The sequence below is a fragment of the Scyliorhinus canicula genome, chromosome 1 (assembly GCF_902713615.1).
Source record: "Scyliorhinus canicula chromosome 1, sScyCan1.1, whole genome shotgun sequence".
NCBI classification, from domain to species: domain Eukaryota; kingdom Metazoa; phylum Chordata; class Chondrichthyes; order Carcharhiniformes; family Scyliorhinidae; genus Scyliorhinus; species Scyliorhinus canicula.
Window position 1 is genome coordinate 274,629,504 of NC_052146.1, and position 22,651 is coordinate 274,652,154.

General features: G+C 46.9%; 1 protein-coding gene across 2 annotated transcripts in view; it reads right to left on the reverse strand.

The window, feature by feature from the left end:
• dync2li1 (dynein, cytoplasmic 2, light intermediate chain 1) overlaps positions 1 to 22,459 on the reverse strand; it is a 49,225-nt gene extending 26,766 nt beyond the window's left edge. For both annotated transcript variants that reach the window (XM_038813631.1, XM_038813624.1), the window contains exons 1-6: positions 22,334 to 22,459; positions 21,212 to 21,329; positions 18,989 to 19,023; positions 18,491 to 18,560; positions 5,451 to 5,539; positions 306 to 492 (exon numbers count right to left, since the gene is read on the reverse strand). In XM_038813631.1, coding sequence (XP_038669559.1) covers positions 306 to 492; positions 5,451 to 5,539; positions 18,491 to 18,560; positions 18,989 to 19,023; positions 21,212 to 21,329; positions 22,334 to 22,347 — 513 coding nt within the window. In that variant the 5' untranslated portion in view covers positions 22,348 to 22,459. The remainder of the gene's footprint in view (positions 1 to 305; positions 493 to 5,450; positions 5,540 to 18,490; positions 18,561 to 18,988; positions 19,024 to 21,211; positions 21,330 to 22,333) is intronic.
• Between the last annotated feature and the right edge of the window lie 192 nt (positions 22,460 to 22,651).

The following is a 22,651-nucleotide window of genomic DNA, read 5'->3' on the forward strand; positions in this document are numbered from 1 at the left end:
CACTAAATAAAAAAAAACACTTGTTTACTTAACTAATTTCCATGTTTGCAATTTCAATTACATAAAAACTGAAGTATTATACAAAAATAACAGATGAATTACTTTAAAGCAAGGACTGACTTACATCTGTGACCTGCTCCAATTATCCTTTACGCTCTAATCCTGCTTAATCTGAAGACTACACCTGGTCATGACTGTTCATGCACAAAACAATATAGACTCAGCAATCAATACAATTCATTTTTAAGTACGTTTAGAATGCTAATTTATGGAAGTTAAAGAGAGTTCTCCAAAGCTAGACTCACCGGGTGATTCCTCTGCAAAGTTTTCCAGGTCCTTTGCTTGATGTCATTCACATTTATGGAATCTTTTCTGCCCAGTTCATTTAGAGTTGTGTTTATATGGTTCCTTGTTCCAATCAGCAGTTTCTCCATGCTTGTCCATAGGTCATTGGGTTTGGAAAGATCCAAAACCAAAACAATAGAAAGTCTCCTAATTCAAATGAAGCATCACAAATGCCTTCAATTGCTTTCAATGTCATTTAAAAGTTGATAAACAGTAGAACCTGTCTCTTTAGAGGATGTCACACACATCATCATGCCAAATTACATATATCTGAGCTCACTGCAGAGCATACAAGTGACAAAGATATAAATTATGCTGGATCAGCCAGCAAATTGTATCGATATGGTACCTCACTTTTATGTAGCAACGTTTTTCTTTTTGTGTGTCATGATCCCGAGGGAGACCATTAATCTTTAAGAAAAATTGAACTCCCAGTTATTGACTGAAATAATTTGTGCCACAAGATTTCACGTTTTGAATTAAAACAACTTTTACTTAAACTTAACGGGCCACTTTCTGCGTTCAATTCCAAACAAGAGTTCTCTTGTATTTTCCAGGATGGTGATAGTTCTTTCATTTCTCCTGGGAGCAGACAAGGTGTACCACAGCTCATAGAAATTCACTTGAAATCTCCTGTTTTCCAGTCTGGCACTTCAGACTTCCAAAGCTCACTCTCTCTCTGTGAGCATTCCACTGCCAATCACTTCCATGACTTTACCAGGCAGATCTGACAATTTTAGTTCCTAATGAACTTGGACTTTTCATTCTGAGCACAGGCGGAATGCGCAATTCCTGCTTAGTGACTCTACATTAGGAACGCCCCTGATTCCAAATGGCCTTTGTACTCCTTGTCCTGGTTGCTGGCAGATACACAATTTCTATCTCACAGCCTTTCAAGCTGACTGCGTGTTTCTCTGAGAAAGCATGCAGAAAAGTCCCACAAAAAGGGGTAGTTCACTGCAACCTATCACCATGGCAAAGTCATATCTGGGATGTCGCAGATAGATTTAAATGAATTCTTTTAGCTTCAAAACAACCCCTTGATTCTAGGACGCACAGGAATAATGTTACATCTCCAATATGAACAACAACCTTCATTCGAAAATTACTTGCTCCATCAAGAATCCTCCCGTTTACAAGTTGATTTTAGAATCTTTGATATGGGGAACCCACATGAATAATTGAAATTTGCTTGGCTTACACTCCAACTTCAAAGCATTTCCCGAGATAATTTGAGACAAACTAGCTCCTCGAGATAGATCCAAAGGAGCCATTATAATCCTAGATTCGAAAACCTCCTGCAACCATCCCAGCAAAACAAAAACCTTCCCCACTGAACTGTAATTACCCAAGTCAGTTTGAATTACACTTGCTTCAGTGTTGTTTACTAGTTTCTCAGTCAGGTATTTCTCACCTACTTCAATTTAATGATTTAAAAACTCAATTCCCAAAGAAACAGTATATTCCTAAAACATATGAATCTTGAAATTACATATTAATAAAAGTAGAGGAATTTCAGCCATTTAAACCCCAAATATTTTAAGTCCTTCTATAAACCTTTACATGTGACCCACCAAATTTTTGATACCTCATCTAATGTCTCCGTTTGAGAGTGGCGTACTGGTAATGGACTAGTGATCCAGAGGCCAGGTAAATTCTCTGGGGACACAAGTTGAATCTCACCACAGTGGTTGGTGAAATTTAAATTCAGTTAATAAAGCTGGAATTAAAACGTTGGTGACCATGAAACCATTGCAGATTCTCGTAAAAAACCCATTTGGTTCACCAATGCCCTTTAGAGAAGGAAATCTTACCTAGTCTGGCCTACATGCGACTCCAGACCCACAGCAATGTGGTTGACTCTAAAATGTCCTCTGAAACAGCCTCAAGCCACACAGTTTTATCAAACTCCTATGAAGTCTACAAGTAGGAATGAAGTCGGTTGGATCACCCGGCATCGACCTAGGCACCCGAAACCACAACATCTTTGTGGCGACCAAGACCCACCTTCACATTGAGGAAACCCTCTATTGTGTTGTGTGGCACTACCACTGTCCTAAATGGGACAGATTTCATACAGATCCAGCAACTCAAAACTGGGCATCCATGAGGCGCTGTGGGCCAACAGCAGTGTCAGAATTGTATACAATCACAATCTGTAAATTCATGACTTGGCATATTCCCTGTTCTACCATTACCATCAAATCAGGGGATCAACTCTGGTTCAATAAAGAGTGCAGGAGGGCATGCCAGGAGCAGCATTAGACATAACTAGAAATGCGGAGTCAACCTATTGGCATGCAAACAGTGAAAGCAGCATACGATAGAGAGCTAAGTTGTCCAACAATGAACAGATCAGATCTAAGATCTGCAGTCCTGCCACATCCAGTCATGAATAGTAGCAGACAATTAAATAATTAACTGGAAGAAGAGGCTCCACAAATATCCCCATTCTCAATAGTGGGGGAGCCCAGCATATAGGTGCAAAAAACCAGGCTGAGGCATTTGCAACAATCTACAGACAGAAGCGGATGATGCACCTAGGCATTCCTCCCGAGGTCCCCAGCATCATAAATACCAGTCTTCAGCCAACTCAATTCACTCCACGTGAAATCAAGAAAGGGTTGAAGGCACTGGATACTGCAAAGGCTATGGGCCCTGACAACATTCCAGCAATAGGACTGACGATTTGTGCGCCAGAACTAGCTGGGCCCTTACTCAAGCTGTTCATACAGCTACATCACTGGCATCTACCCAGCAATATGGAAATTTGCACAGCTATGTCCTGTCCACATAAAGTAAGGCAAATCCACCCACCCAACTACCACACCAACAGTCTTTTATTTAATTTAGAGTTCCCAATTTTTTTTTCCAATTAAGGGACAATTTAGCGTGGCCAATTCACCTACCCTGCGCATCTTTGGGTTGTGAGGGTGAGACCCACGCAAACACGTGGAGAATGTGCAAACTCCACACGGACAGTGACCCGGGGCCAGGAATGAATCGGGTCCTCAATGTTGAGGCAGCAGTGCTAATCACTGCGGCTCCATGTCACCCCTCCCCAACAATCTACTCTTGATCATCAAAGTGATGGAAGCTCATCAACAGTGCTATCAAGCGGCATTTACTCAGAAACTGATGCTCAGTTTGGGTTCAGTCGGCAACTCAGCTCATGAGCTCATTGTAGCCTTAGTTCAAGCATGGACTAAAGAGTTGAAATCAGGAGGTGAAATGAGAATGAATGCCTTTGACATCGTTTCATTTGATGGAATGTGGCATCAAGCCCCAGCAAAATTGTAGTCAATGGGAATCGGGGGATAACTCCCCACTGGTTGAAATCATACCTAGCAAAAGGCAAGATGGTTGTGGTTGTTGGAGGGTAATCATCTCAGTCCCAGGATGTTATTGCAGATTTCTTCAGGGCCGTGTCCTGGGTAAACTATTTTCCGTTGCTTCAACCATGACCTTCTCTCCATCATAAGGTCAGAAGTGGGGATGTGGGGATGTTCATTGAAGATTGCACAACTTTCAGCATCATTTGCGACTCCTCAGATACTGAAGGAGTTTGGATCCAAATGCAGCAAGACCTGGACAATATCCAGGTTTGGGCTGAGAACTGACGAGTTACATTCACGCCAAATAAGTGCTGGACAATGACAAACTCCAACAAGAGAAAATCTAACCAGCTCCCTGCGACGTATTACCATCGCTAAATCCTCCACCAATAACATCCTGAGAGATACTATTGACCAGATGCTGAACTGGATCAACCATATAAATATTGTGGCTACAAGAGTTCAGTGGCTAGTAATTCTCTGGCGATTAAATCACCTTTTGACTCCTCAAAGCCTGTCTACCATCTACAAATAGGACCGTGATCGAATACTCTCCACTTGCCTGGATGAGTGCCGCTCCAACAATACTCAAGAAACTCAACATCTGGGACAAAGCAGCCCGCTTAATTTGCACCCCATTCACCACCACCAACATCCATTCCCTCCACCATTGATGCACAGTGGCAGCAGCGTGTACCATTTACAAGATGCATTGCAGCAACTCAGCAAGTCTCCTTCGACAGCACCTGTTATACCCTCTAGAAGGACAAGGGAAGCAGATGGTTGACAACACCAGCACTTGCAAGTTTCTCCACCCAAGCCACGCACCATCCTGACTTGGACTAATTGCTGTTCCTTTAATGTCGCTGGGTCAAAATCCTGGAACTCCCTCCCAAACAGCACTGTGGTTCAAAGCGGCAGCTCACTGCCACCTTCTCGAGAGCAATTAGGAATGGGCAATTAAAATGCTGACCTTGCCAACAATGCACACTTCCTGTGAAAGAATGAAAATGATCAGTGTCAACTTTTGCCTTATTATGCTCTTCTGAGGGGCCCAAGATGTATTCCAACATTAAAGATGCTATATAAATGGTGCAAGTTCTCGTTATTGTGTAGCTGGTCAAAGATAGCTCAGTGGTTCAAAGTGGCATACAGCCAATGCCCTCACATTCAATTCCCCAGAAAGTAAATATGCAAAGCCTATGTTATACAAAGTCTAATAATGAACCAAAGACCAAACAGTTCTTGGTATTAAAAGATGACAACTGGTAGCCAAATTATCTGTGTGTAGGCTTCTGAATTATTTTAGGAGTTTGGCTACAATAGCATTAGTAGAATTGTGGGAGCTGTTTTCTCACTGAAAGAGAGAACCGAAAGGGAGAAAAAAAAGGGAAAGAAAAGGATATCAATAGTTTTTTTAAAAAGTCTTTAGTCCAGACAGTAGTGCAATGAATAGCTATATAATAACTAACCGTAAAATGTGGCTTTTGTTCAAAAAAAAATATAGGTTTTAAATATAATTGCTAAAAACATGGGTGGAAAAGTCCATAGGAGCACCAGAGTAGCAGAACAAAGACCATACAATGCAGGATAGCAACTTCAGCACAGTGAAGTATCAAGCAGTCGGCAGGTATTTCCCCATGATAGAATTAGAAAAGTAAAGCATGCATAAAAAAATACAACAAAGACATTCTGGTAAAAACAGAATATTATTGTGGATTCTAATATCCTTCAGATTGTATTAAACTTCAGAGTGTCACAAACACAAACCTTATACTGTCGATGGTGATTGGAATCTGAGCAAGATCAGATAGTGATGTTCCACCACCTAGTTCCCAAAAGTGAGCAATATCCTTTGGCTGTAAAACAGTGCAAAGAGAGGTAACAAATTTATAGTAACAAACTACCATACACAATCCTATGTTGATAGTTACCTCAGTTCCAACTACATTAACATTTCATTTTCTAAAAAGAGTACAAATGTTTGTCCACTTTGGCAGGAAGAATAGAAAAGCAGAATATAATTTAAGTTGAAACCCCGTAGAAATCTATGGGATAGGTTCTGGGTGTCCTGTTACGCGAATCATAAAAAGCTTGTATGCAACAAGAACAAGTGATAGCAAAGGTAAATTGAATGTTGGTCTTTATTGCAAGGGGAATGGCTTATAAAAGTAGATAAATATTGCTACAGCTGTACAGGGCCTTGGTGAGACCCGACCTGGAGTCCTGTGTGCAGTTTTGGTCTCCTTACTTGAGGAATATAATTATGTTGGAAGCAGTTCAGAGAAGGTTCACTCGGCTGATTCCTGGGACAAAGGTGTTATCTTGGTGAGGAAAGGTTGAGGAAGTTAAGACTATACTCATTGCTGTTTAGGAACATGAGAAGAATTCTTATTGAAACATAAAGGATCCTGAGGGGACTTGACAGGATTGATTCGGGGAGGAGGTTTCCTCTTTTGAGAGAGTTTAGAACTAGAGGGCACATTTAAAAAATAACAAGTCTCTCATTTAAGACAAAGATAAGGAGGATTCTTTTTCCCTTAGAGGGTTGTTAGACGTTGAAATTTTCTTCACAAGAGCAGCTGTCATTGAATATAAAGAAGATTCAGTTACAGATTTATTATTGACAAGGGGGATAAAGCAAAGTAAAGACCACAATCAGATCAGCCATGAATTTATTGAATGGTGGAGCAGGTTAAGGGGCCAAATGGCCTGCTGCTGCTTCTACTTCTCATAGTCTTATACCAATCCAGTAATTATTTTAGATTTGGACAAATGGTCACAAGCAGCCCTTACATGCCTGTGGTGTTTCTGTAGTGTTCTACCACTAGGTAGCAGCAGTGTACTTTGCTGTTCCTGTAAAACAGAAATGTTGGGAAATGCACCAGTCCCATGCTCCATATCAATGTTTTGGGTGTAGGACCTTTATCAAAACTAATTTCTTCAGACTTCCTTATGGGTCCACGGCCAAAATGTTCACCTCAACTTTATTGCAGATTTCCTTTGCTATGTAGATCATATAATAATTGTAAATTATTTTGATGCCCTCCAGAGGCAGAAAATTGAGTAATGATCAAGTAATTATCACCAGAAATGCAGTTAAATGTATTTTTAAGACAAAGCAGAAAAAGAAAAAATTAATTCCCAAGTTACAATGTATGTAATTATTAAAATCCCTGACCATAGAGATGCATTGTGTCAAGTTGTAATAAAATGTCACCAATAGAAACAACCAGCTTTTCAAAGAGGCACATATTATTTGGATGATGTGTACATATGTTCAGAAGTTGTGCATGCACCATTTTTAATCAGTTCTCCCTGAATGCATCTTTAAATGTTATTTAGAGGCAGTTTAGAACAAACCATTACTGTAGAATTTCTACATAATATTATGAAGTTGTGCTCCACTAATCTAATGATGTGGATAATTGAGAGCATTTTCCATTCAGATCATTCGTGAATATCTGGATAGGAAATACCACGCAAAATGACGGCTTTCAGATTCTTCTATTTATACATGCTGAATCAAGTTACACCTATTCATACTTCAGTGTAATAGATTCTTCATGCCTACAATGTTACAAATATCAAAACATTACTGCTTAAACCAAGCCAGGCTGGTTTCAGAGATAATGGCGTCATAACTATACTCGATCGGTGCAGGACTTGGCCAAATCCATTATTTCTTTGATACATCTCAGGTTATAAAAGACCTGAACTTGCTAAGGATCATTTTTAAAAATTAATTTACAAGATATGGGTGTCGCTGTCTAGACTAGCATTTATTGCCCATCCCAAATTGCCCTCAAGAAGGTGGTGGTGAATTGCCTTCTTAAACCACTGCAGCCCTTGAGGTGCAGGTACACCCACTGTGCTATTAGGGAGGGAGTTCCAGGATTTTGACCCAGCAACACTTAAGGAACGGCGATATTTCCATCTTTGGTTGGTGAGTGACTTGGAGGGGAACTTCTAGGTGGTGATGTTCTCAGGTACCTGCGACTCTTGTCCTTCTGGCTGGTAGTGGTCGTGGGTTTGGAAGGTGCTGCCTATGAAACATTAGAGAGTTCCTGCACTGCATCTTCTACACATACCTGCCACTTTTTGTCAGTGGAAGGAGTGAATGTTTGTGGAAGGGCAATCAAGTGGCTGCTTTGTCCTGGATAGTATAGAGCTTCTAGAGTGTTGTTGGAGCTGCACTCATCCAGGCAAGTGTATGCAATCACACTCCTGACTTGTGCTTTGTAGGTGGTGGACAGGCTTTGGGGAGTCTAGCCTTTGACCTGCTCTTGTAGCTACAATATTTATATGGCTAGTCAAGTTCACTTTCTGGTCAATGGTAACCCCCAGGAAATTGATCATGGAGGATTCTGCGATGGTAATGCCATTGAATAATAATTTTTTTTTTTTATTAGTGTCACAAGTAGGCTTACATTAACACTGCAATGAGGTTACGGTGAAAATCTCCTAGTCGCCACACTACGACGCCTGTTCGGGTTCACCGAGGGAGAATTCAGAATGTCCAATTTACCCAACAAGAACGTCTCTTGGGACTTGTGGGAGGAAACCGGAGCACCCGGAGGAAACCCAGGCGGACACGGGGAGAACGTGCAGACTCCGCACAGACAGTGACCCAAGCCGGGAATCAAACCCGGGTCCCTGGCGCTGTGAAGAAACAGTACTAACTACTAGATACTAGTACTAACCACTGCGCCACCGTGCCATGTCAAGGGGCGATGATTAGATCCTCTCTTGTAGGAGATGGCCATTGCCTGGCACGAATGTAACTTGCCACTTGTCAGCACAAGACTGGATATTGTTCAGGTCTTGCTGCTTTTGGACATGGACTGTTTCAGTATGTGAAGTGTCGCGAATTGTATTGAACACTGTGCGATCATCTGCGAACATCCCCACTTCTGACCTTATGATGAAAGGGAGGTCATTGATGAAGCAGCAATGATGGTTGGGTCTAGGACACTACCCTGAGGAACTCCTTAAGTGATGTTCTGGAGCCGAGATGATTGACCTCCAACTACCACAACCATTTTCCTTTGTGCCGGGTATGACTCCGACCAGTGGAGGATTTCCTCCGATTCCCATTGACTCCAGTTTTGCTCAGACTCCTTGATGTCATACTTGATTTAGATTTCCAGAAGGCCTTTGGCAAGGTGCCACATAGGAGATTGTTAAATAAGTCAAGAGCCGATGGTGTTATGCGCACAATCCTGCCATGGATAGAGGATTGGCTGACTGGCAGAAGGCAGAGAGTGGGATAAAGGGGTCTTTTTCAGGCAGGCAGTGACTAGTGGTGTGCCTCAGGAGTCTGTGCTGGGACCACAACTTTTCACAACATACATTAATTATCTGGAAGAAGGAACTGTAGGCATTGTTGCTAAATTTGCAGATGATACAAAGATATCTGTAGCGGGGCAGATAGTAATGAGGAAGCAAGGGGGCTGCAGAAGGACTTGGACAGGCTAGGAGAGTGGGCAATGAAGTGGCAGATGAAATACAATCTGGAAAAGTGTGAGGTTATGCACTTTGGAAAGAGGAATTTAGGCACAGACTATTTTCTAAATGGGGAACTGCTTAGGAATTCAGAAGCATAAAGGGACTTGGGAGTCCTTGTTCACGATTCTCTTAAGGTTAACGTGCAGGTTCAGTCGGCAGTTAGGAAGGCAAATGCAATGTTAGCATTAATGTCAGGTGGGCTAGAATACAAGACCAGGGATGTACGTCTGAGACTGTACAAGACTCTGGTCAGACCCCATTTGGAGTATTGTGAGCAGTTTTGGGCCCCGTATCTAAAGGAAAGATGTGCTGGCCTTGGAAAGGGTCAAGAGCAGGTTCACAAGAATGATCCCTGGAATGAACAGCTTGTCGTATGAGGTACAGTTGAGGACTCTGGGTCTGTACTCGTTGGAGTTTAGAAGGATGAGGATTGCGGGGGGGGGGGGGATCTTATTGAAACTTACAGGATACAGCGAGGATAGAGTGGACGTGGAGAGGATGTTTCCATTTGCAGGAAAAACTAGAACCAGAGGACACAATCTCAGACTAAAGAGACAATCCTTTAAAACCGAGACGAGGAGGAATTTCTTCAGCCAGAGGGTGGTGAATCTGTGGAACTCTTTGCCGCAGAAGGCTGTGGAGGCCAAATCACTGAGTGTCTTTAAGGCAGCGATAGATAGGTTCTTGATTAATAAGGGGATCAGGGGTAATGGGGAGAAGGCAGGAGAATGGGGATGAGAAAAATATCAGCCATGATTGAATGGCGGAGCAGACTCAATGGGCCGAATGGCCTAATTCTGCTCCTATGTCTTATGGTCTTATAGGAGTGACCCTGGAAGAATCCAAACTGAGCATCTGTGAGCAGGTTACTGCTGAGTAAGTGCCACTTGATAGCGTGGTTGATGACCCCTTCCATCACTTTACTGATGATCGAGAGTAGACTGTTGTTGGGGTGGTAATTGGCCAGGTTGGATACTTCCTGTTTCTTGTGCACAGAACAAACCTGGGAAATTTTCCACATTGCGGGTAGATGCCAGTGTTTTAAATGTACTGGAACAGCTTAGCTAGGGGTGTGCTAAGTTCTGGAGCACAGGTCTACAATACTGTTGCCAGAATATTGCCTGGGTCCATAGCCTTCGCAATATCCAGAGACTTCTGCTGTTTCTTGATATTGCCTGGAGTTAATTGAATTGGCTGAAGATTGGCATCTGCGATGCTGGGGACCTCCGGAGAAGGCAGAGATGGATCATCCACATGGCACTTCTGGCTAAAGGTAGTTTCAAATGCCTCAGCCTTATGTATTGCACTGATGTGCTGGGTTCTTCCATCACTGAAGATTGGGATATTTGTGGAGCCTCCTCATCCAGTTAGTTATTAATTTTCCACCACCATTCACAGCTGGATGTGGCAGGACTGCAGAGCTTAGATTTGGTCCATTGGTTGTGGGATCGCTCTCTATTCTTGCTGCTGTTGCTGTTTAGCAGGAAAGTAAGCCTGTGCTTTAGCTTCACCAGGTTGACACCTCATTTTTAGGTATGCCTGATGTTGCTCCTGGCATGCCCTCCTGCGCTCTTCACTGAACGAGGGTTGAGCCCTCGGCTTGATGTTAATGGTGGAGTGGGGGATATGCTGGGCCATGATATCGCACATTGTGGTTGAGTACAATTCTGCTGCTACTGATGGCGGCCCACAGCACCTCATGGATGCCCAGTCTCGAGTTACTAGATCTGTTCGAAGTCTATCACATTTAGCATGGTGGTAGTGCCACAACATGATGAAGGCATCTTCAATGTGAAGACGGGACTTTATCTCCATAAGGACTGTGCAGTGGTCAATCCTACCGATACTGTCATGGACAGATGGATCTGCAGCAGAAAGGTTGGTGAAAATGAGGTCAAGTTTTTCCCTCTTGATGCAGAGCCAGTTTAGCAGTTATGTCCTTTAGGTCCCAGCCAGCTGAGTCTTTGGTGGTATACCGAGCCACTCATGGTGATGGACATTAAGTGCCCCACCCAGAGCACTTTATGCACCCTTGCCACCCTCCTCCAAGTGGTATTAAACATGGAGGAATATTGATTCATCAGCTTTGGGGGAGGGTTTGCTTGCCTACTTTTGACCTGGTGAGACCTCATGGGGTCCAGAGTCAATGTTTTTTTTTTTTAAATAATTTTTATTGAAAGAATTTTTTACATGAAGATATTTACCCCAACTAACTATAAAATATTACAAAATATTCCCTCTTAACAAATATCCCCCCCCGCCCGAACTCGCGCGCGCGTTGTCCCTCCCCCCCCTCCACCCTCCCCCAAAAACAAACAAAGCAACAATCAACATCAAACATGAACTGCAAGCAAATTTGCCCGCATTTCAACCGTAAATAACCCACCACAGCCGTTGTTGCCACCCCCCCCACTCCCCCCCCTCCCCCCCCACTCCCCCCCCTCCCCCCCCCCCCCCCTCCCCCCCGGGTTGCTGCTGCTGCGACCTCTGTACCCTATCTCTGAGCCAAAAAGTCGAGGAAAGGCTGCCACCGCCTGAAGAACCCTTGTACCGACCCTCTCAGGGCGAATTTGACCCTTTCCAACTGAATAAAGCTTGCCATGTCATTAATCCAAGTTTCCACGCTTGGAGGCCTCGCGTCCTTCCACTGTATTAGTATCCTTCTTCGAGCAACTAGGGATGCAAAGGCCAGTACTCCGGCCTCTCTCGCCTCCTGTACTCCCGGCTCCACCCCAACCCCAAAGATCGCAAGTCCCCATCCTGGTTTGACCCTGGATCCCACCACCCTCGACACCGTCCTTGCCACCCCCTTCCAGAACTCCTCCAGTGCCGGACATGCCCAAAACATATGGACATGGTTCGCTGGACTTCCCGAACACCTGACACATCTGTCCTCACCCCCAAAGAACCGACTCATCCTTGTCCCCGTCATATGGGCTCTATGTAGCACCTTAAATTGAATGAGGCTAAGCCTCGCACACGAGGAGGAAGAATTAACCCTCTCCAGGGCATCAGCCCTTGTCCCATCCTCTATCTGTTCTCCCAGCTCCCCCTCCCACTTGGCTTTCAGCTCCTCTACTGATGCCTCCTCCGCCTCCTGCATTACTTTGTAGATGTCCGATATCCTCCCCCCTCCGACCCAGACCCCCGAGAGCACCCTATCACTCGCCCCCCTACTGGGGAGCAAGGGAAACCCTTCCACCTGGCGTCTAGCAAATGTCTTCACCTGCAAATGTCTAAACATGTTTCCCGGGGGGAGCCCGAATTTCTCCTCCAGCTCTCTCAGGCTCGCAAACCTCCCATCTACAAACAGATCCTTCAGCTGCCTGATGCCCACCCTGTGCCAGCTCTGAAATCCCCCGTCCATGTTCCCCGGGATGAATCTATGGTTCCCTCTTAACGGTGCCTCCATCAGACCTCCCACTTCCCCCCTGTGTCGCCTCCACTGCCCCCAGATCTTGAGGGTGGCCGCCACCACCGGGCTCGTGGTGTACCTCGTGGGAGGGAGCGGCCATGGCGCCGTTACCAGGGCCCCCAGGCTTATGTTGCCACAGGACGCCCTCTCCATTCGTTTCCAAGCTGCCCCCTCCCCTTCCATCATCCACTTGCGCACCATCGATACATTTGCCGCCCAGTAATACCCCGAAAGATTGGGTAATGCCAGCCCTCCACTATCCCTACTCCGCTCCAAGAAGACCCTCCTCACCCTTGGGGTGCCGTGCGTCCACACGTAGCTCATGATGCTACTCGCCACCTTTTTGAAGAAGGCCCTAGGGAGGAAGATGGGCAAGCACTGAAATAAAAACAAAAACCTCGGGAGGACCGTCATTTTAACGGACTGCACTCTGCCCGCCAGCGACAGCGGCACCATGTCCCACCTTTTAAATTCCTCCTCCATCTGTTCCACCAGCCTGGAGAAGTTCAGCTTGTGGAGAGTCCCCCAGTTCCTTGCCACCTGCACCCCTAAATATCTAAAACTCTTTCCTGCTCTCTTAAACGGGAGACTCCCGATTCCCTCTTCCTGGTCCCCTGGGTGTATCACAAATACCTCACTCTTGCCCAAGTTTAGCTTGTACCCCGAAAAGGCCCCAAATTCTGCTAGCAGTTCCATCACCTCCGGCATTCCCCCTTCTGGGTCTGCCACGTATAGCAGCAGGTCGTCCGCGTACAGCGATACCCGGTGCTCCTCCCCGCCCCTTGACAGCCCTCTCCACCCCCCTGAGCCCCTCAGTGCCATCGCCAACGGTTCAATTGCCAGTGCAAAGAGCAGGGGGGACAAGGGGCACCCCTGTCTGGTCCCCCGGTGGAGCCCAAAATACTCCGATCTCCTACCATTCGTCACTACACTTGCCGTCGGGGCCGAATAGAGCAGCTTCACCCATTTAATAAATCCCTCCCCAAATCCAAACCGTTCCAGCGTCTCCCACAGGTACTTCCACTCCACCCTATCAAATGCTTTCTCCGCGTCCAATGCCACCACTATCTCCGCCTCACCCTCCACTGCCGGCATCATGATGACGTTTAGCAGTCTCCGCACGTTCGTATTAAGCTGCCGCCCTTTCACAAAACCCGTCTGGTCCTTGTGTATCACCCCGGCACACAATCCTCTATCCTGGTAGCCAGGATCTTTGCCAGCAACTTGGCGTCCACATTCAGGAGCGAGATAGGCCTATATGACCCACACTGCACGGGGTCCTTGTCCCGCTTCAAAATCAGAGAGATCAGTGCCTGCGACATTGTCGGGGGCAGAGCCCCCCCCTCCCATGCCTCGTTGAAGGCTCGTACCAGCACAGGGCCCACCAAATCCGCATTTTTTGTAAAATTCCACCGGGAACCCGTCTGGCCCCGGCGCCTCCCCCGTCTGCATATGCCCAATCCCCTTGACTAGCTCCTCTAACCCTATCGGCGCCCCCAGCCCCTCTACCAGCTCCTCTTGGACCTTGGGGAACCTCAATTTGTTCAAGAAGCCCTCCATCCCCCCTCCCCTCGTCGGCGGCTCTGACCGATACAGCTCCTTATAGAAGTCTCTGAAGACCCCATTTACTTCTGGCCCCTTCTGCACTACGTTCCCACCCCTCTCCCTCACTCCCCCAATTTCTCTAGCCGCATCCCGCTTGCGGAGCTGATGCGCCAACATCCTACTCGCCTTCTCCCCATATTCATAAATCGCGCCCTGCGCCCTTCTCCACTGTGTCTCTGCCTTTCTGGTGGTCAACAGGTCGAACTTAGCCTGCAAACTGCGCCGTTCCCCCAACAGCCCCTCCTCTGGTGCCTCCGCATATCTCCTATCCACGTCCAAAAGCTCCCCCACCAGCCTCTCCCTCTCCTGTCTCTCCCTCCTTTCCCTATGTGCCCGTATGGAGATCAGCTCCCCCCGGATCACCGCCTTCAGGGCCTCCCAGACCATCCCCACCTGCACCTCCCCCGTATCATTAGTGTCCAGATATCTTTCAATGCTCTTCCGGACCCTCTTACACACCTCCTCATCCGCCAGCAACCCCACATCCAAGCGCCACAGCGGACGCTGGTCTCGCGCCTCCCCCATTTCCAAATCTACCCAGTGTGGCGCATGGTCTGAGACCGCTATGGCCGAGTACTCCACTTCCCGTACTTTCGGGATCAGTCCCCTGCTCAATACAAAGAAGTCAATTCTAGAATAGACTCTGTGGACATGGGAGAAAAAGGAATACTCCCTCGCCCTCGGCCTCCCAAACCTCCAGGGATCTACCCCTCCCATCTGCTCCATAAACCCCTTTAACACTTCTGCCGCTGCCGGCCTCCTACTCGTCCTTGAACTCGATCTGTCCAGCACGGGGTCCAACACTGTGTTGAAGTCCCCCCCCATGATCAGGCCCCCTGCCTCCAGGTCCGGAATGAGGCCCAGTAGGCGCCTCATGAAGCCAGCGTCGTCCCAATTCGGGGCATACACATTAACCATCACCACTTTCTCCCCCTGTAGCCTACCCTTCACCATGACATATCTACCCTCTTTATCCGCCACCACCTCCGCCGCCACGAACGACACCCTCTTCCCTACCAGGATCGCCACCCCCCGGTTCTTTGCGTCCAGTCCTGAGTGGAACACCTGTCCCACCCACCCCCTTCTCAGGCGGACCTGGTCCGCCACCTTCAAATGGGTCTCTTGTAGCATTGCTACATCCGCCTTCAGTCCCTTCAAATGCGAGATTACTTTCGTTCTCTTGACCGGCCCATTCAGCCCCCTCACATTCCAAGTGATCAGCCGGGTCGAAGGGCAGCCCGCCCCTCTCCCCTGCCGACTAGCCATATCCTGTCACCTGCTCGCCCCGAGTCAGCCCTCCCCTTCTGACCCGCTCCCCATGGCGATGGCGCCCTCCCCCCACCCCTCCGGTCCTCAACTTCTCCTCCCTGGCCTTTTCAGCAGCAACCCGGTAGCCCCCCCCTTCCCCCCCTCCCCCTCCCCCCCCCCCCCCCCCACCCCCCCTCCCCCCCCCCAGGCTAGGACCCCTCCTAGCCGCGATGCACCCTCCATAGTACTTCCGTAAGTCAGCTGGTTTACGCTGACCCGGCTGCCCCTGCCGGCTCCTCCGACTCCTCCCGGCATGGGGGACATCCCCCCCTTACCACCCCTCCCTGACCCCGCTCCAGCGCGGGAAAGGGAGCCATTGCTGACCACGCCCCTTCCTCCCACCCTCCTCCCTCCTCTGCCCCGCGCGCGGGAAACCAGAGGAAAGCCCGCGCTTTCGCCCTGCCACTCCCCACCCCTCCATCTTCAGTTCCACCCCCGTCCCCGATCCCCCACCGATAAAAAGAACCCCCACAAGAAACACATACCCCCGGTACTCCCCCCCCACCCCGCCCCCCCAACATAACATTATAAATAACAGAAAAAAGAAAAAACCTGGTAAAGAGAAAAAAAAAGGGGTCCAAAAATACAGCCAAGTGAAAATCCAACCAAAAGAAAGCCACGTGTCCAGCTTAAAGTACCAGAGCGGCAACGACCGCCAAGTATCCCCTGGTTCTAGTTCGAGTCCAGCTTTTCTTCCTGAACAAAGGCCCACGCCTCCTCCGGGGACTCGAAATAGTGGTGCTGGTCCTTATAGGTCACCCACAAGTGCGCTGGCTGCAGCATCCCAAATCTGATTCTCTTGGCATGCAGCACCGCCTTCGTCCGGTTGAACCGGGCCCGCCGCTTTGCCACCTCCGCACTCCAGTCCTGGTAGATCCTCACCGTCGAGTTCTCCCATTTGCTGCTCCTCTCTCTCTTGGTCCACCTCAGCACCCTCTCCCGGTCACTGAGTCGCTGGAACCGAACCAGCACCGCCCTCGGGGGTTCGTTTGCTCTTGGCTTCCTGGCCATTACTCTGTAGGCCTCCTCCAGTTCCAGGGGCGAAGGGACGGTCCCTGCCCCCATCAGTGAGCCCAGCATTTCTGCCACATACCTCGGGAGGTCCGACCCCTCCAGCCCTTCTGCCAGGCCCAGGATCCTCAGGTTTTTCCGCCTCATGCGGGTATCCATCGCCTCCAGTTGGTTTTGCCATTTCAGGTGGAGTGCCTCGTGCACCTCCACCTTTCCCACGAGGACCGTGGCCTCCTCCTCCCTCACAGCCATCTCCTGCTGCAGCTCCCGAATTGACGCCTCTTGGGTCGCCTGGGCTCCCATCAGCCTGGTGGTCGTCGCGTTCATCGACTCCAGCAGCTCCACTTTCAGCTCCGTGAAGAAGCGCAGGAGAACGGCCTGCTGCTCTTCCGCCCATTTCCTCCAGTCCTCGGGTGCGCCGCCGGCCGCCATTTTGGGTTTCTTCCCCCGCTTTTTTCCGGAAGCTGCTGCCGCTTTTTTTTCCGCCCCACTTCGGGTGACGACCATAAATTTTACAGGGTTCTCCTCTGGGAACCTTCCCCCACCAGGAATCGTCGTTCCAGCGCCGTTAGGGGCCCTCCAATCGGCCTGAAAACACCTTCCTCGCAGGAGCAGCCAAACGTGCGACTTAGCTGGTCATAGCCGCAACCGGAAGTCGGGTCCAGAGTCAATGTTGAGGACTCCCAGTACAACTCCCTCCCAACTGTATACCACTGTGCCGTCACCTCTGCTGGGTTGATCCTGCCGGTGGGATAGGACCTGCCCAGGAATGGTGATGGTGGTGTCTAGGACATTGTCTGTAAGGTATTTTTGGGGCAGCAGGGTAGCATGGTGGTTAGCATAAATGCTTCACAGCTCCAGGGTCCCAGGTTCGATTCCCGGCTGGGTCACTGTCTGTGTGGAGTCTGCACGTCCTCCCCCTGTGTGCGTGGGTTTCCTCCGGGTGCTCCGGTTTCCTCCCACAGTCCAAAGATGTGCGGGTTAGGTGGATTGGCCATGCTAAATTGCCTGTAGTGTCCTAATAAAAGTAAGGTTAAGGGGGGGTTGTTGGGTTACGGGTATAGGGTGGATACGTGGGTTTGAGTAGGGTGATCATGGCTCGGCACAACATTGAGGGCCGAAGGGCCTGTTCTGTGCTGTACTGTTCTATGTATGATTCTGGGAGTCTGACTACGTCAGGCTGTTGATTGACTAATCTATGAGACAGCTCTCCCAATTTGGTACATGCCCCCACATGTAAGGAGGACTTTGCAGGGTCGACGGGGATGGGTTTGCCGTTGTCGGCATATAAGGATGCAGCATGTAAGCTACAAGTCTTAGATTGATAATCTGGGGACCTTCAGGCCAAAAACACTGTCCACTTTAAGTGGAATCGAATGAAGACTTTTAATACCATTTAACAAGATATATACATTGGACCCAGCAGCCTGTGAAAGGGCAGTCAGCAGATCAATAATGATTCTCTGCTGCTTTTTGTTGGGAGCTGGAGGACGAAGGCTTACAAGAGCTAAACAAATATGTACATCACCGTTAAAACCCTTAGTATAGGCTTACTCTGGAATATCATGTCCCATTGCATTGTAAGTCACAGCATGTAGGTTTTAAGCATGTTTGCCATGATCAGGCCGCCTTGAATAGAGCCAAGTAATCAAATAGAGACAAGTAATCAAAACACGTTGCCCCTATGTATTTAGACATACAAGCTCACTTAATATACTGTTTCACAAGAAAATAAGCATTCTATTATAATTAACGCTCTGATCCATAATATCATGATGTCTGTTATTTATTCTTCATTATCTGGCCAGTTAAGAGGGTGGGCTAATCCCAGTCTTAGCCCAAACTTCTTTGTGACAGCTGTCAGTAGGGCACTTAGCACGAAAAGGTTGACCCCAGGCAAGAATACCAGTTGCTTTTTCACTTGGAATGAATCTGCATTTAACACAGTAATGCCAATACGTACAGTGTTATGTCCTTTTGCTCTTCTTCCAAATGTATATTCCAAAGCTAATGTAGGCTTTGGAACTTCATCCCTGTAAAGCAAGTTCATTGCAAGCATTAGAATCATATTTATTTGGCACATTATTTTTGAAAAGTTTGCATATTGCTCTGGACTTGTATCCAACAACATAATCATAAACCCAGGTATAAGAGATCAGGGTAGGGTTTGGTCCCAAGATAAAAATGGGATTGGAGCTGGATAGGTACAGAATTTCTCCATGCCAGCCACTGTACTGGTTCCCTACGACTGTACAAATTCTGGATTATTGTTCCTGCAGGCCAGATCGAGTGAGAAATGGCTACCTTCCACAATTAAATCCATTGCTCAGTGTCCCGACCCGAAAGGGAAAATTCTGCTCAGATTTCAAAGGTTAATTTGGAGTAGTTTCAAACCCGAATTCTCGGACTGAAAACAACGTGCTAAACTCAGTCCTCTTAAATTTCACAAATGAATACCTACCTGTCAAGAAATCGGAGTATAATTGTAGTTTTTCCCTGCAAAATAAAACACAAACAACAAGCGTGTAATTTTCTACATGTATTCATAGATGTCAATAAGTTAACAATGCTCACAATCAATTTGCTCTGGAAATTGTTTATGGAGCAGAAATTGCCAAAAACAATATTACACAATCAAAAAAAAAAATTTAGTGCCCAATTATTTTTTTTCCCAATTAAGGGGCAATTTTGCATGGCCAATCCACCTATCCTGCACATCTTTTTCGGTTGTAGCGCTGAGACCTACGCAGACACAGGGAGAATGTGCAAAACCCACACGGACAGTGACCCGGGGAAGGGATCGAACCTGGGCCCTCGGTGTCGTGCTAATCACTGCGCCACCGTGTTGCCCTAAAATTACACAAAGTAAGCACTTAAATATTACTTATTAATTTTCAAAACTTTAGCCAGTGGAATCATTTGTAACATAACGGACATGAACTAGGCAATTGAAATGAATGGTGATCTGCAAAGTAGTCTCTATTAATGCCACATTGAATTGAATACGGGTTGGACACTCACACCCTGATATTCTCTCCCACATTGTGGGAAGCACCTCACCTCTGCTTGGCAGATTCCCACAGTCATGGGGCTGAGTAGTATGTAGGAACATTGAACCTACATTTCCCTCAGATTCTCTGCAATGCGAGAGAGGAGAGAATAAACAATATAGTACTATCACTGTGCATCTTTCAAAATGCAGCACTGTAGCATTGTGGATAGCACAAATGCTCAACAGCTCCAGGGTCCCAGGTTCGATCCCGGCTTGGGTCACTGTCTGTGCGGAGTCTGCACATCCTCCCCGTGTGTGCGTGGGTTTCCTCCGGGTGCTCCGGTTTCCTCCCACAGTCCAAAGATGTGCAGGTTAGGTGGATTGGCCATGATAAATTGCCCTTACTGTCCAAAATTGCCCTTAGTGTTGGGTGGGGTTACTGGGTTATGGGGATAGGGTGGAGGTGTTGACCTCGGGTCGGGTGCTCTTTCCAAGAGCCGGTGCAGACTCGATGGGCCCAGTGGCCTCCTTCTGCACTGTAAAATTATATGAAAAATGATGCAAATGTGAACTTTTCAAAATGGATGTCAAAATCTTCCATACCAAAAATGCTTCAATCTGTGATCTCCCAGATAATTGTCCACATGATGAATCCTCTTTAGGCTGTCAAGAGATGGCATTTCCAAAAACACGTATGCACATAGAGTATGGGGTCAGTGTTGATCTAGGAACAGACTATTACATGGGGACATTTAAAGAAAGAGGACCGACCACTGACCCTCATCCAACACTCTTTATTTCTGTTCATCACCAAAAACAGAAAGGCAGATGTTTCCTATAAACAAGCCTAATCTTATCGTGGACCGGATGTAGATATCACAGGGCTGATCATTTATAACTTGGCAAGAGTTGGCAAAACAGCATGTTAACTAAAAAATGAGATTAAAACGAATTCCAATTTATTGTAATGCTGAAAGACAAACAGGCTTAACAAGGGCCAAGTGGGACTTCTGTCCCTTGGAACTGCCAGCCAACCTGTTTGGGATGTGGTTCCATCAGTCCTGCAATGCCAAGAATGCTTTAGTGGTCATTGCGAGGATTCCAAGAAGAGGAGAAAGAGGGTCTAATTGGTCTCGAAGACAGTAATTTCAGGGGTGGTAGAGGTGGGAAGCCTTACAACATTTAAGAAATGTTTAGATGGGCACTTGAAATGCCAAACATACAAGGCGAGGGACCAATTGCTGCAAATAGGATTAGAATAGATTGGTGCTGGATGGCCAGCATGATGGGCCAAAATACATCTTTTGTGCTGTAAAACTCAATGGTTCTATGACACAACAGTCCTTAACTATTACTTTAAAGAACATTTTGAAACCAAACTTTTATGGCACAATTTGCAGCATCCCTTACTGAGATTTGGATAGACACAATAGTGGCGCTCTTTCTGTTTCTCCAATGACTGGGCTCCTGACACTTGGTTTTCCCTTCCGATTTGTGGAACAATAAATAGCCTTCATTCAGCATCAACTCTAATCTTATATTTCAACTACAGATGCAGCTATGCATCTTTTTATTCTGCAACATACCATGGCCACTAGAATGCACTCCTGCAATTCCACAGCAGTGCTCTTCTTTTGGGGGACATGATGCAAACGTTGTTCTTTAGCTTTGAAAGTGATCCTAGTAGCTTACCCCACTTTTATTTCCCAAGAAGAATACAGATCTTTCCCTGACTTCCAAGTCTTCTTCATTTTCTTTCTCCTCATGCTTCTTTGAAACTTGAGCCACAGCTATATCCCATAGAGTGTCACTGTAGATGAAAAGAGATGCACACACATGAAGAATATTCCAAAAGAAGCCATTTTATCTTCTGGCAGTGTTATTTCTGCACACTAGTCCTACGCACTAATCAGCAAAAAATTACATTCCAGAAAAATATTAACTTCGCAGAACCTGGAAAATGAGTTCCATCCAAGATGTTAGCTTCTTGTTTTGTTTTCAAATGCTTATAAACTTGCTTGTATTAGCATTTCCCATTTTTCTTTCAATTTTCAAATATCTTCAGGAATTTGTTTTGCTCTTTTTACAACTACATTGCAAAATATATTGGTTCTTATTGAAAGCATGGCCAACATTTGACTCTGCATGGAAAGCTGTCAATTTGAGAAAGACTGATCTGAAGGACGAGGCGTCACTGCTGAAAGAAAATAGGGCTGCATGCACTCCAGCAGAGAAGGTTTAGGGTGGGATACCTCTCAAATGAGACCACCCGAGTGGATATGAAATGCCACTGCACTATTTATAAAGACTTTCTGAATTTCTTGTCCAACATTCACTGAACAGTCGAGATCAATAAAACATACCGTTCATTTATTCACTGGGAATTCAATCGTCGTCAAGTGGCTTGGTACATGCCAAGAATGTAAAATGTAGTAAATAAGATGTGACCCCCCGCCCATCACATTTAGAAAGGATTTAGAGAGGATGAACAGTCAAAAACCGAGCAACAAGGGGCATAAAAAGAGGTTGCTGTGTTAGAAAGAGAAAAGTTCACACAGTTACTTAAGGATGAAATTCATGGCCCCAAGTAACGACCGAACCCGGCGATCAGAGTTAAAAAGTGAGTTCTGTGGGGCTGAGGGAGGAAGAAGCGTTGGGACTAAAGAGAACTATAGCTCCCATAGAGACGTCACCAATGGAACAACGTGCTGAGATTCCGCATACTGAGCCCTGTGTCCGTATCAGCCTCACGCTCTGCTCTGGAGCCCCAGGCCCCTATCCCCCGCATTATTCAGCGGCAATTCAATCATTCACCTGGGCCGAGGCATCCTGCACGGTTAAAGAACCGTCCGCTCCACTGCCTCTCACAAACGACAGGTCGCCAGGCCCGGTTGCCATGGAAAAGCTGCGTGGCGACGCGTTCCACGCACAGTTTGTAACATCACACGCAATGGCGCCGCAGTGAACCCTGGGAATTGTAGTTCATCAAACCAGTGACGTCATTGGACCCAATAGGAAGAGCAGCCTAAGAACATGAGACATAGAAGCAGAATTAGGCCATTCGGCCCATCGAGTCTGCTCCGCCATTCAATTATGGATGATATGTTTCTCACCCCAGTCTGTCTTCCCCCA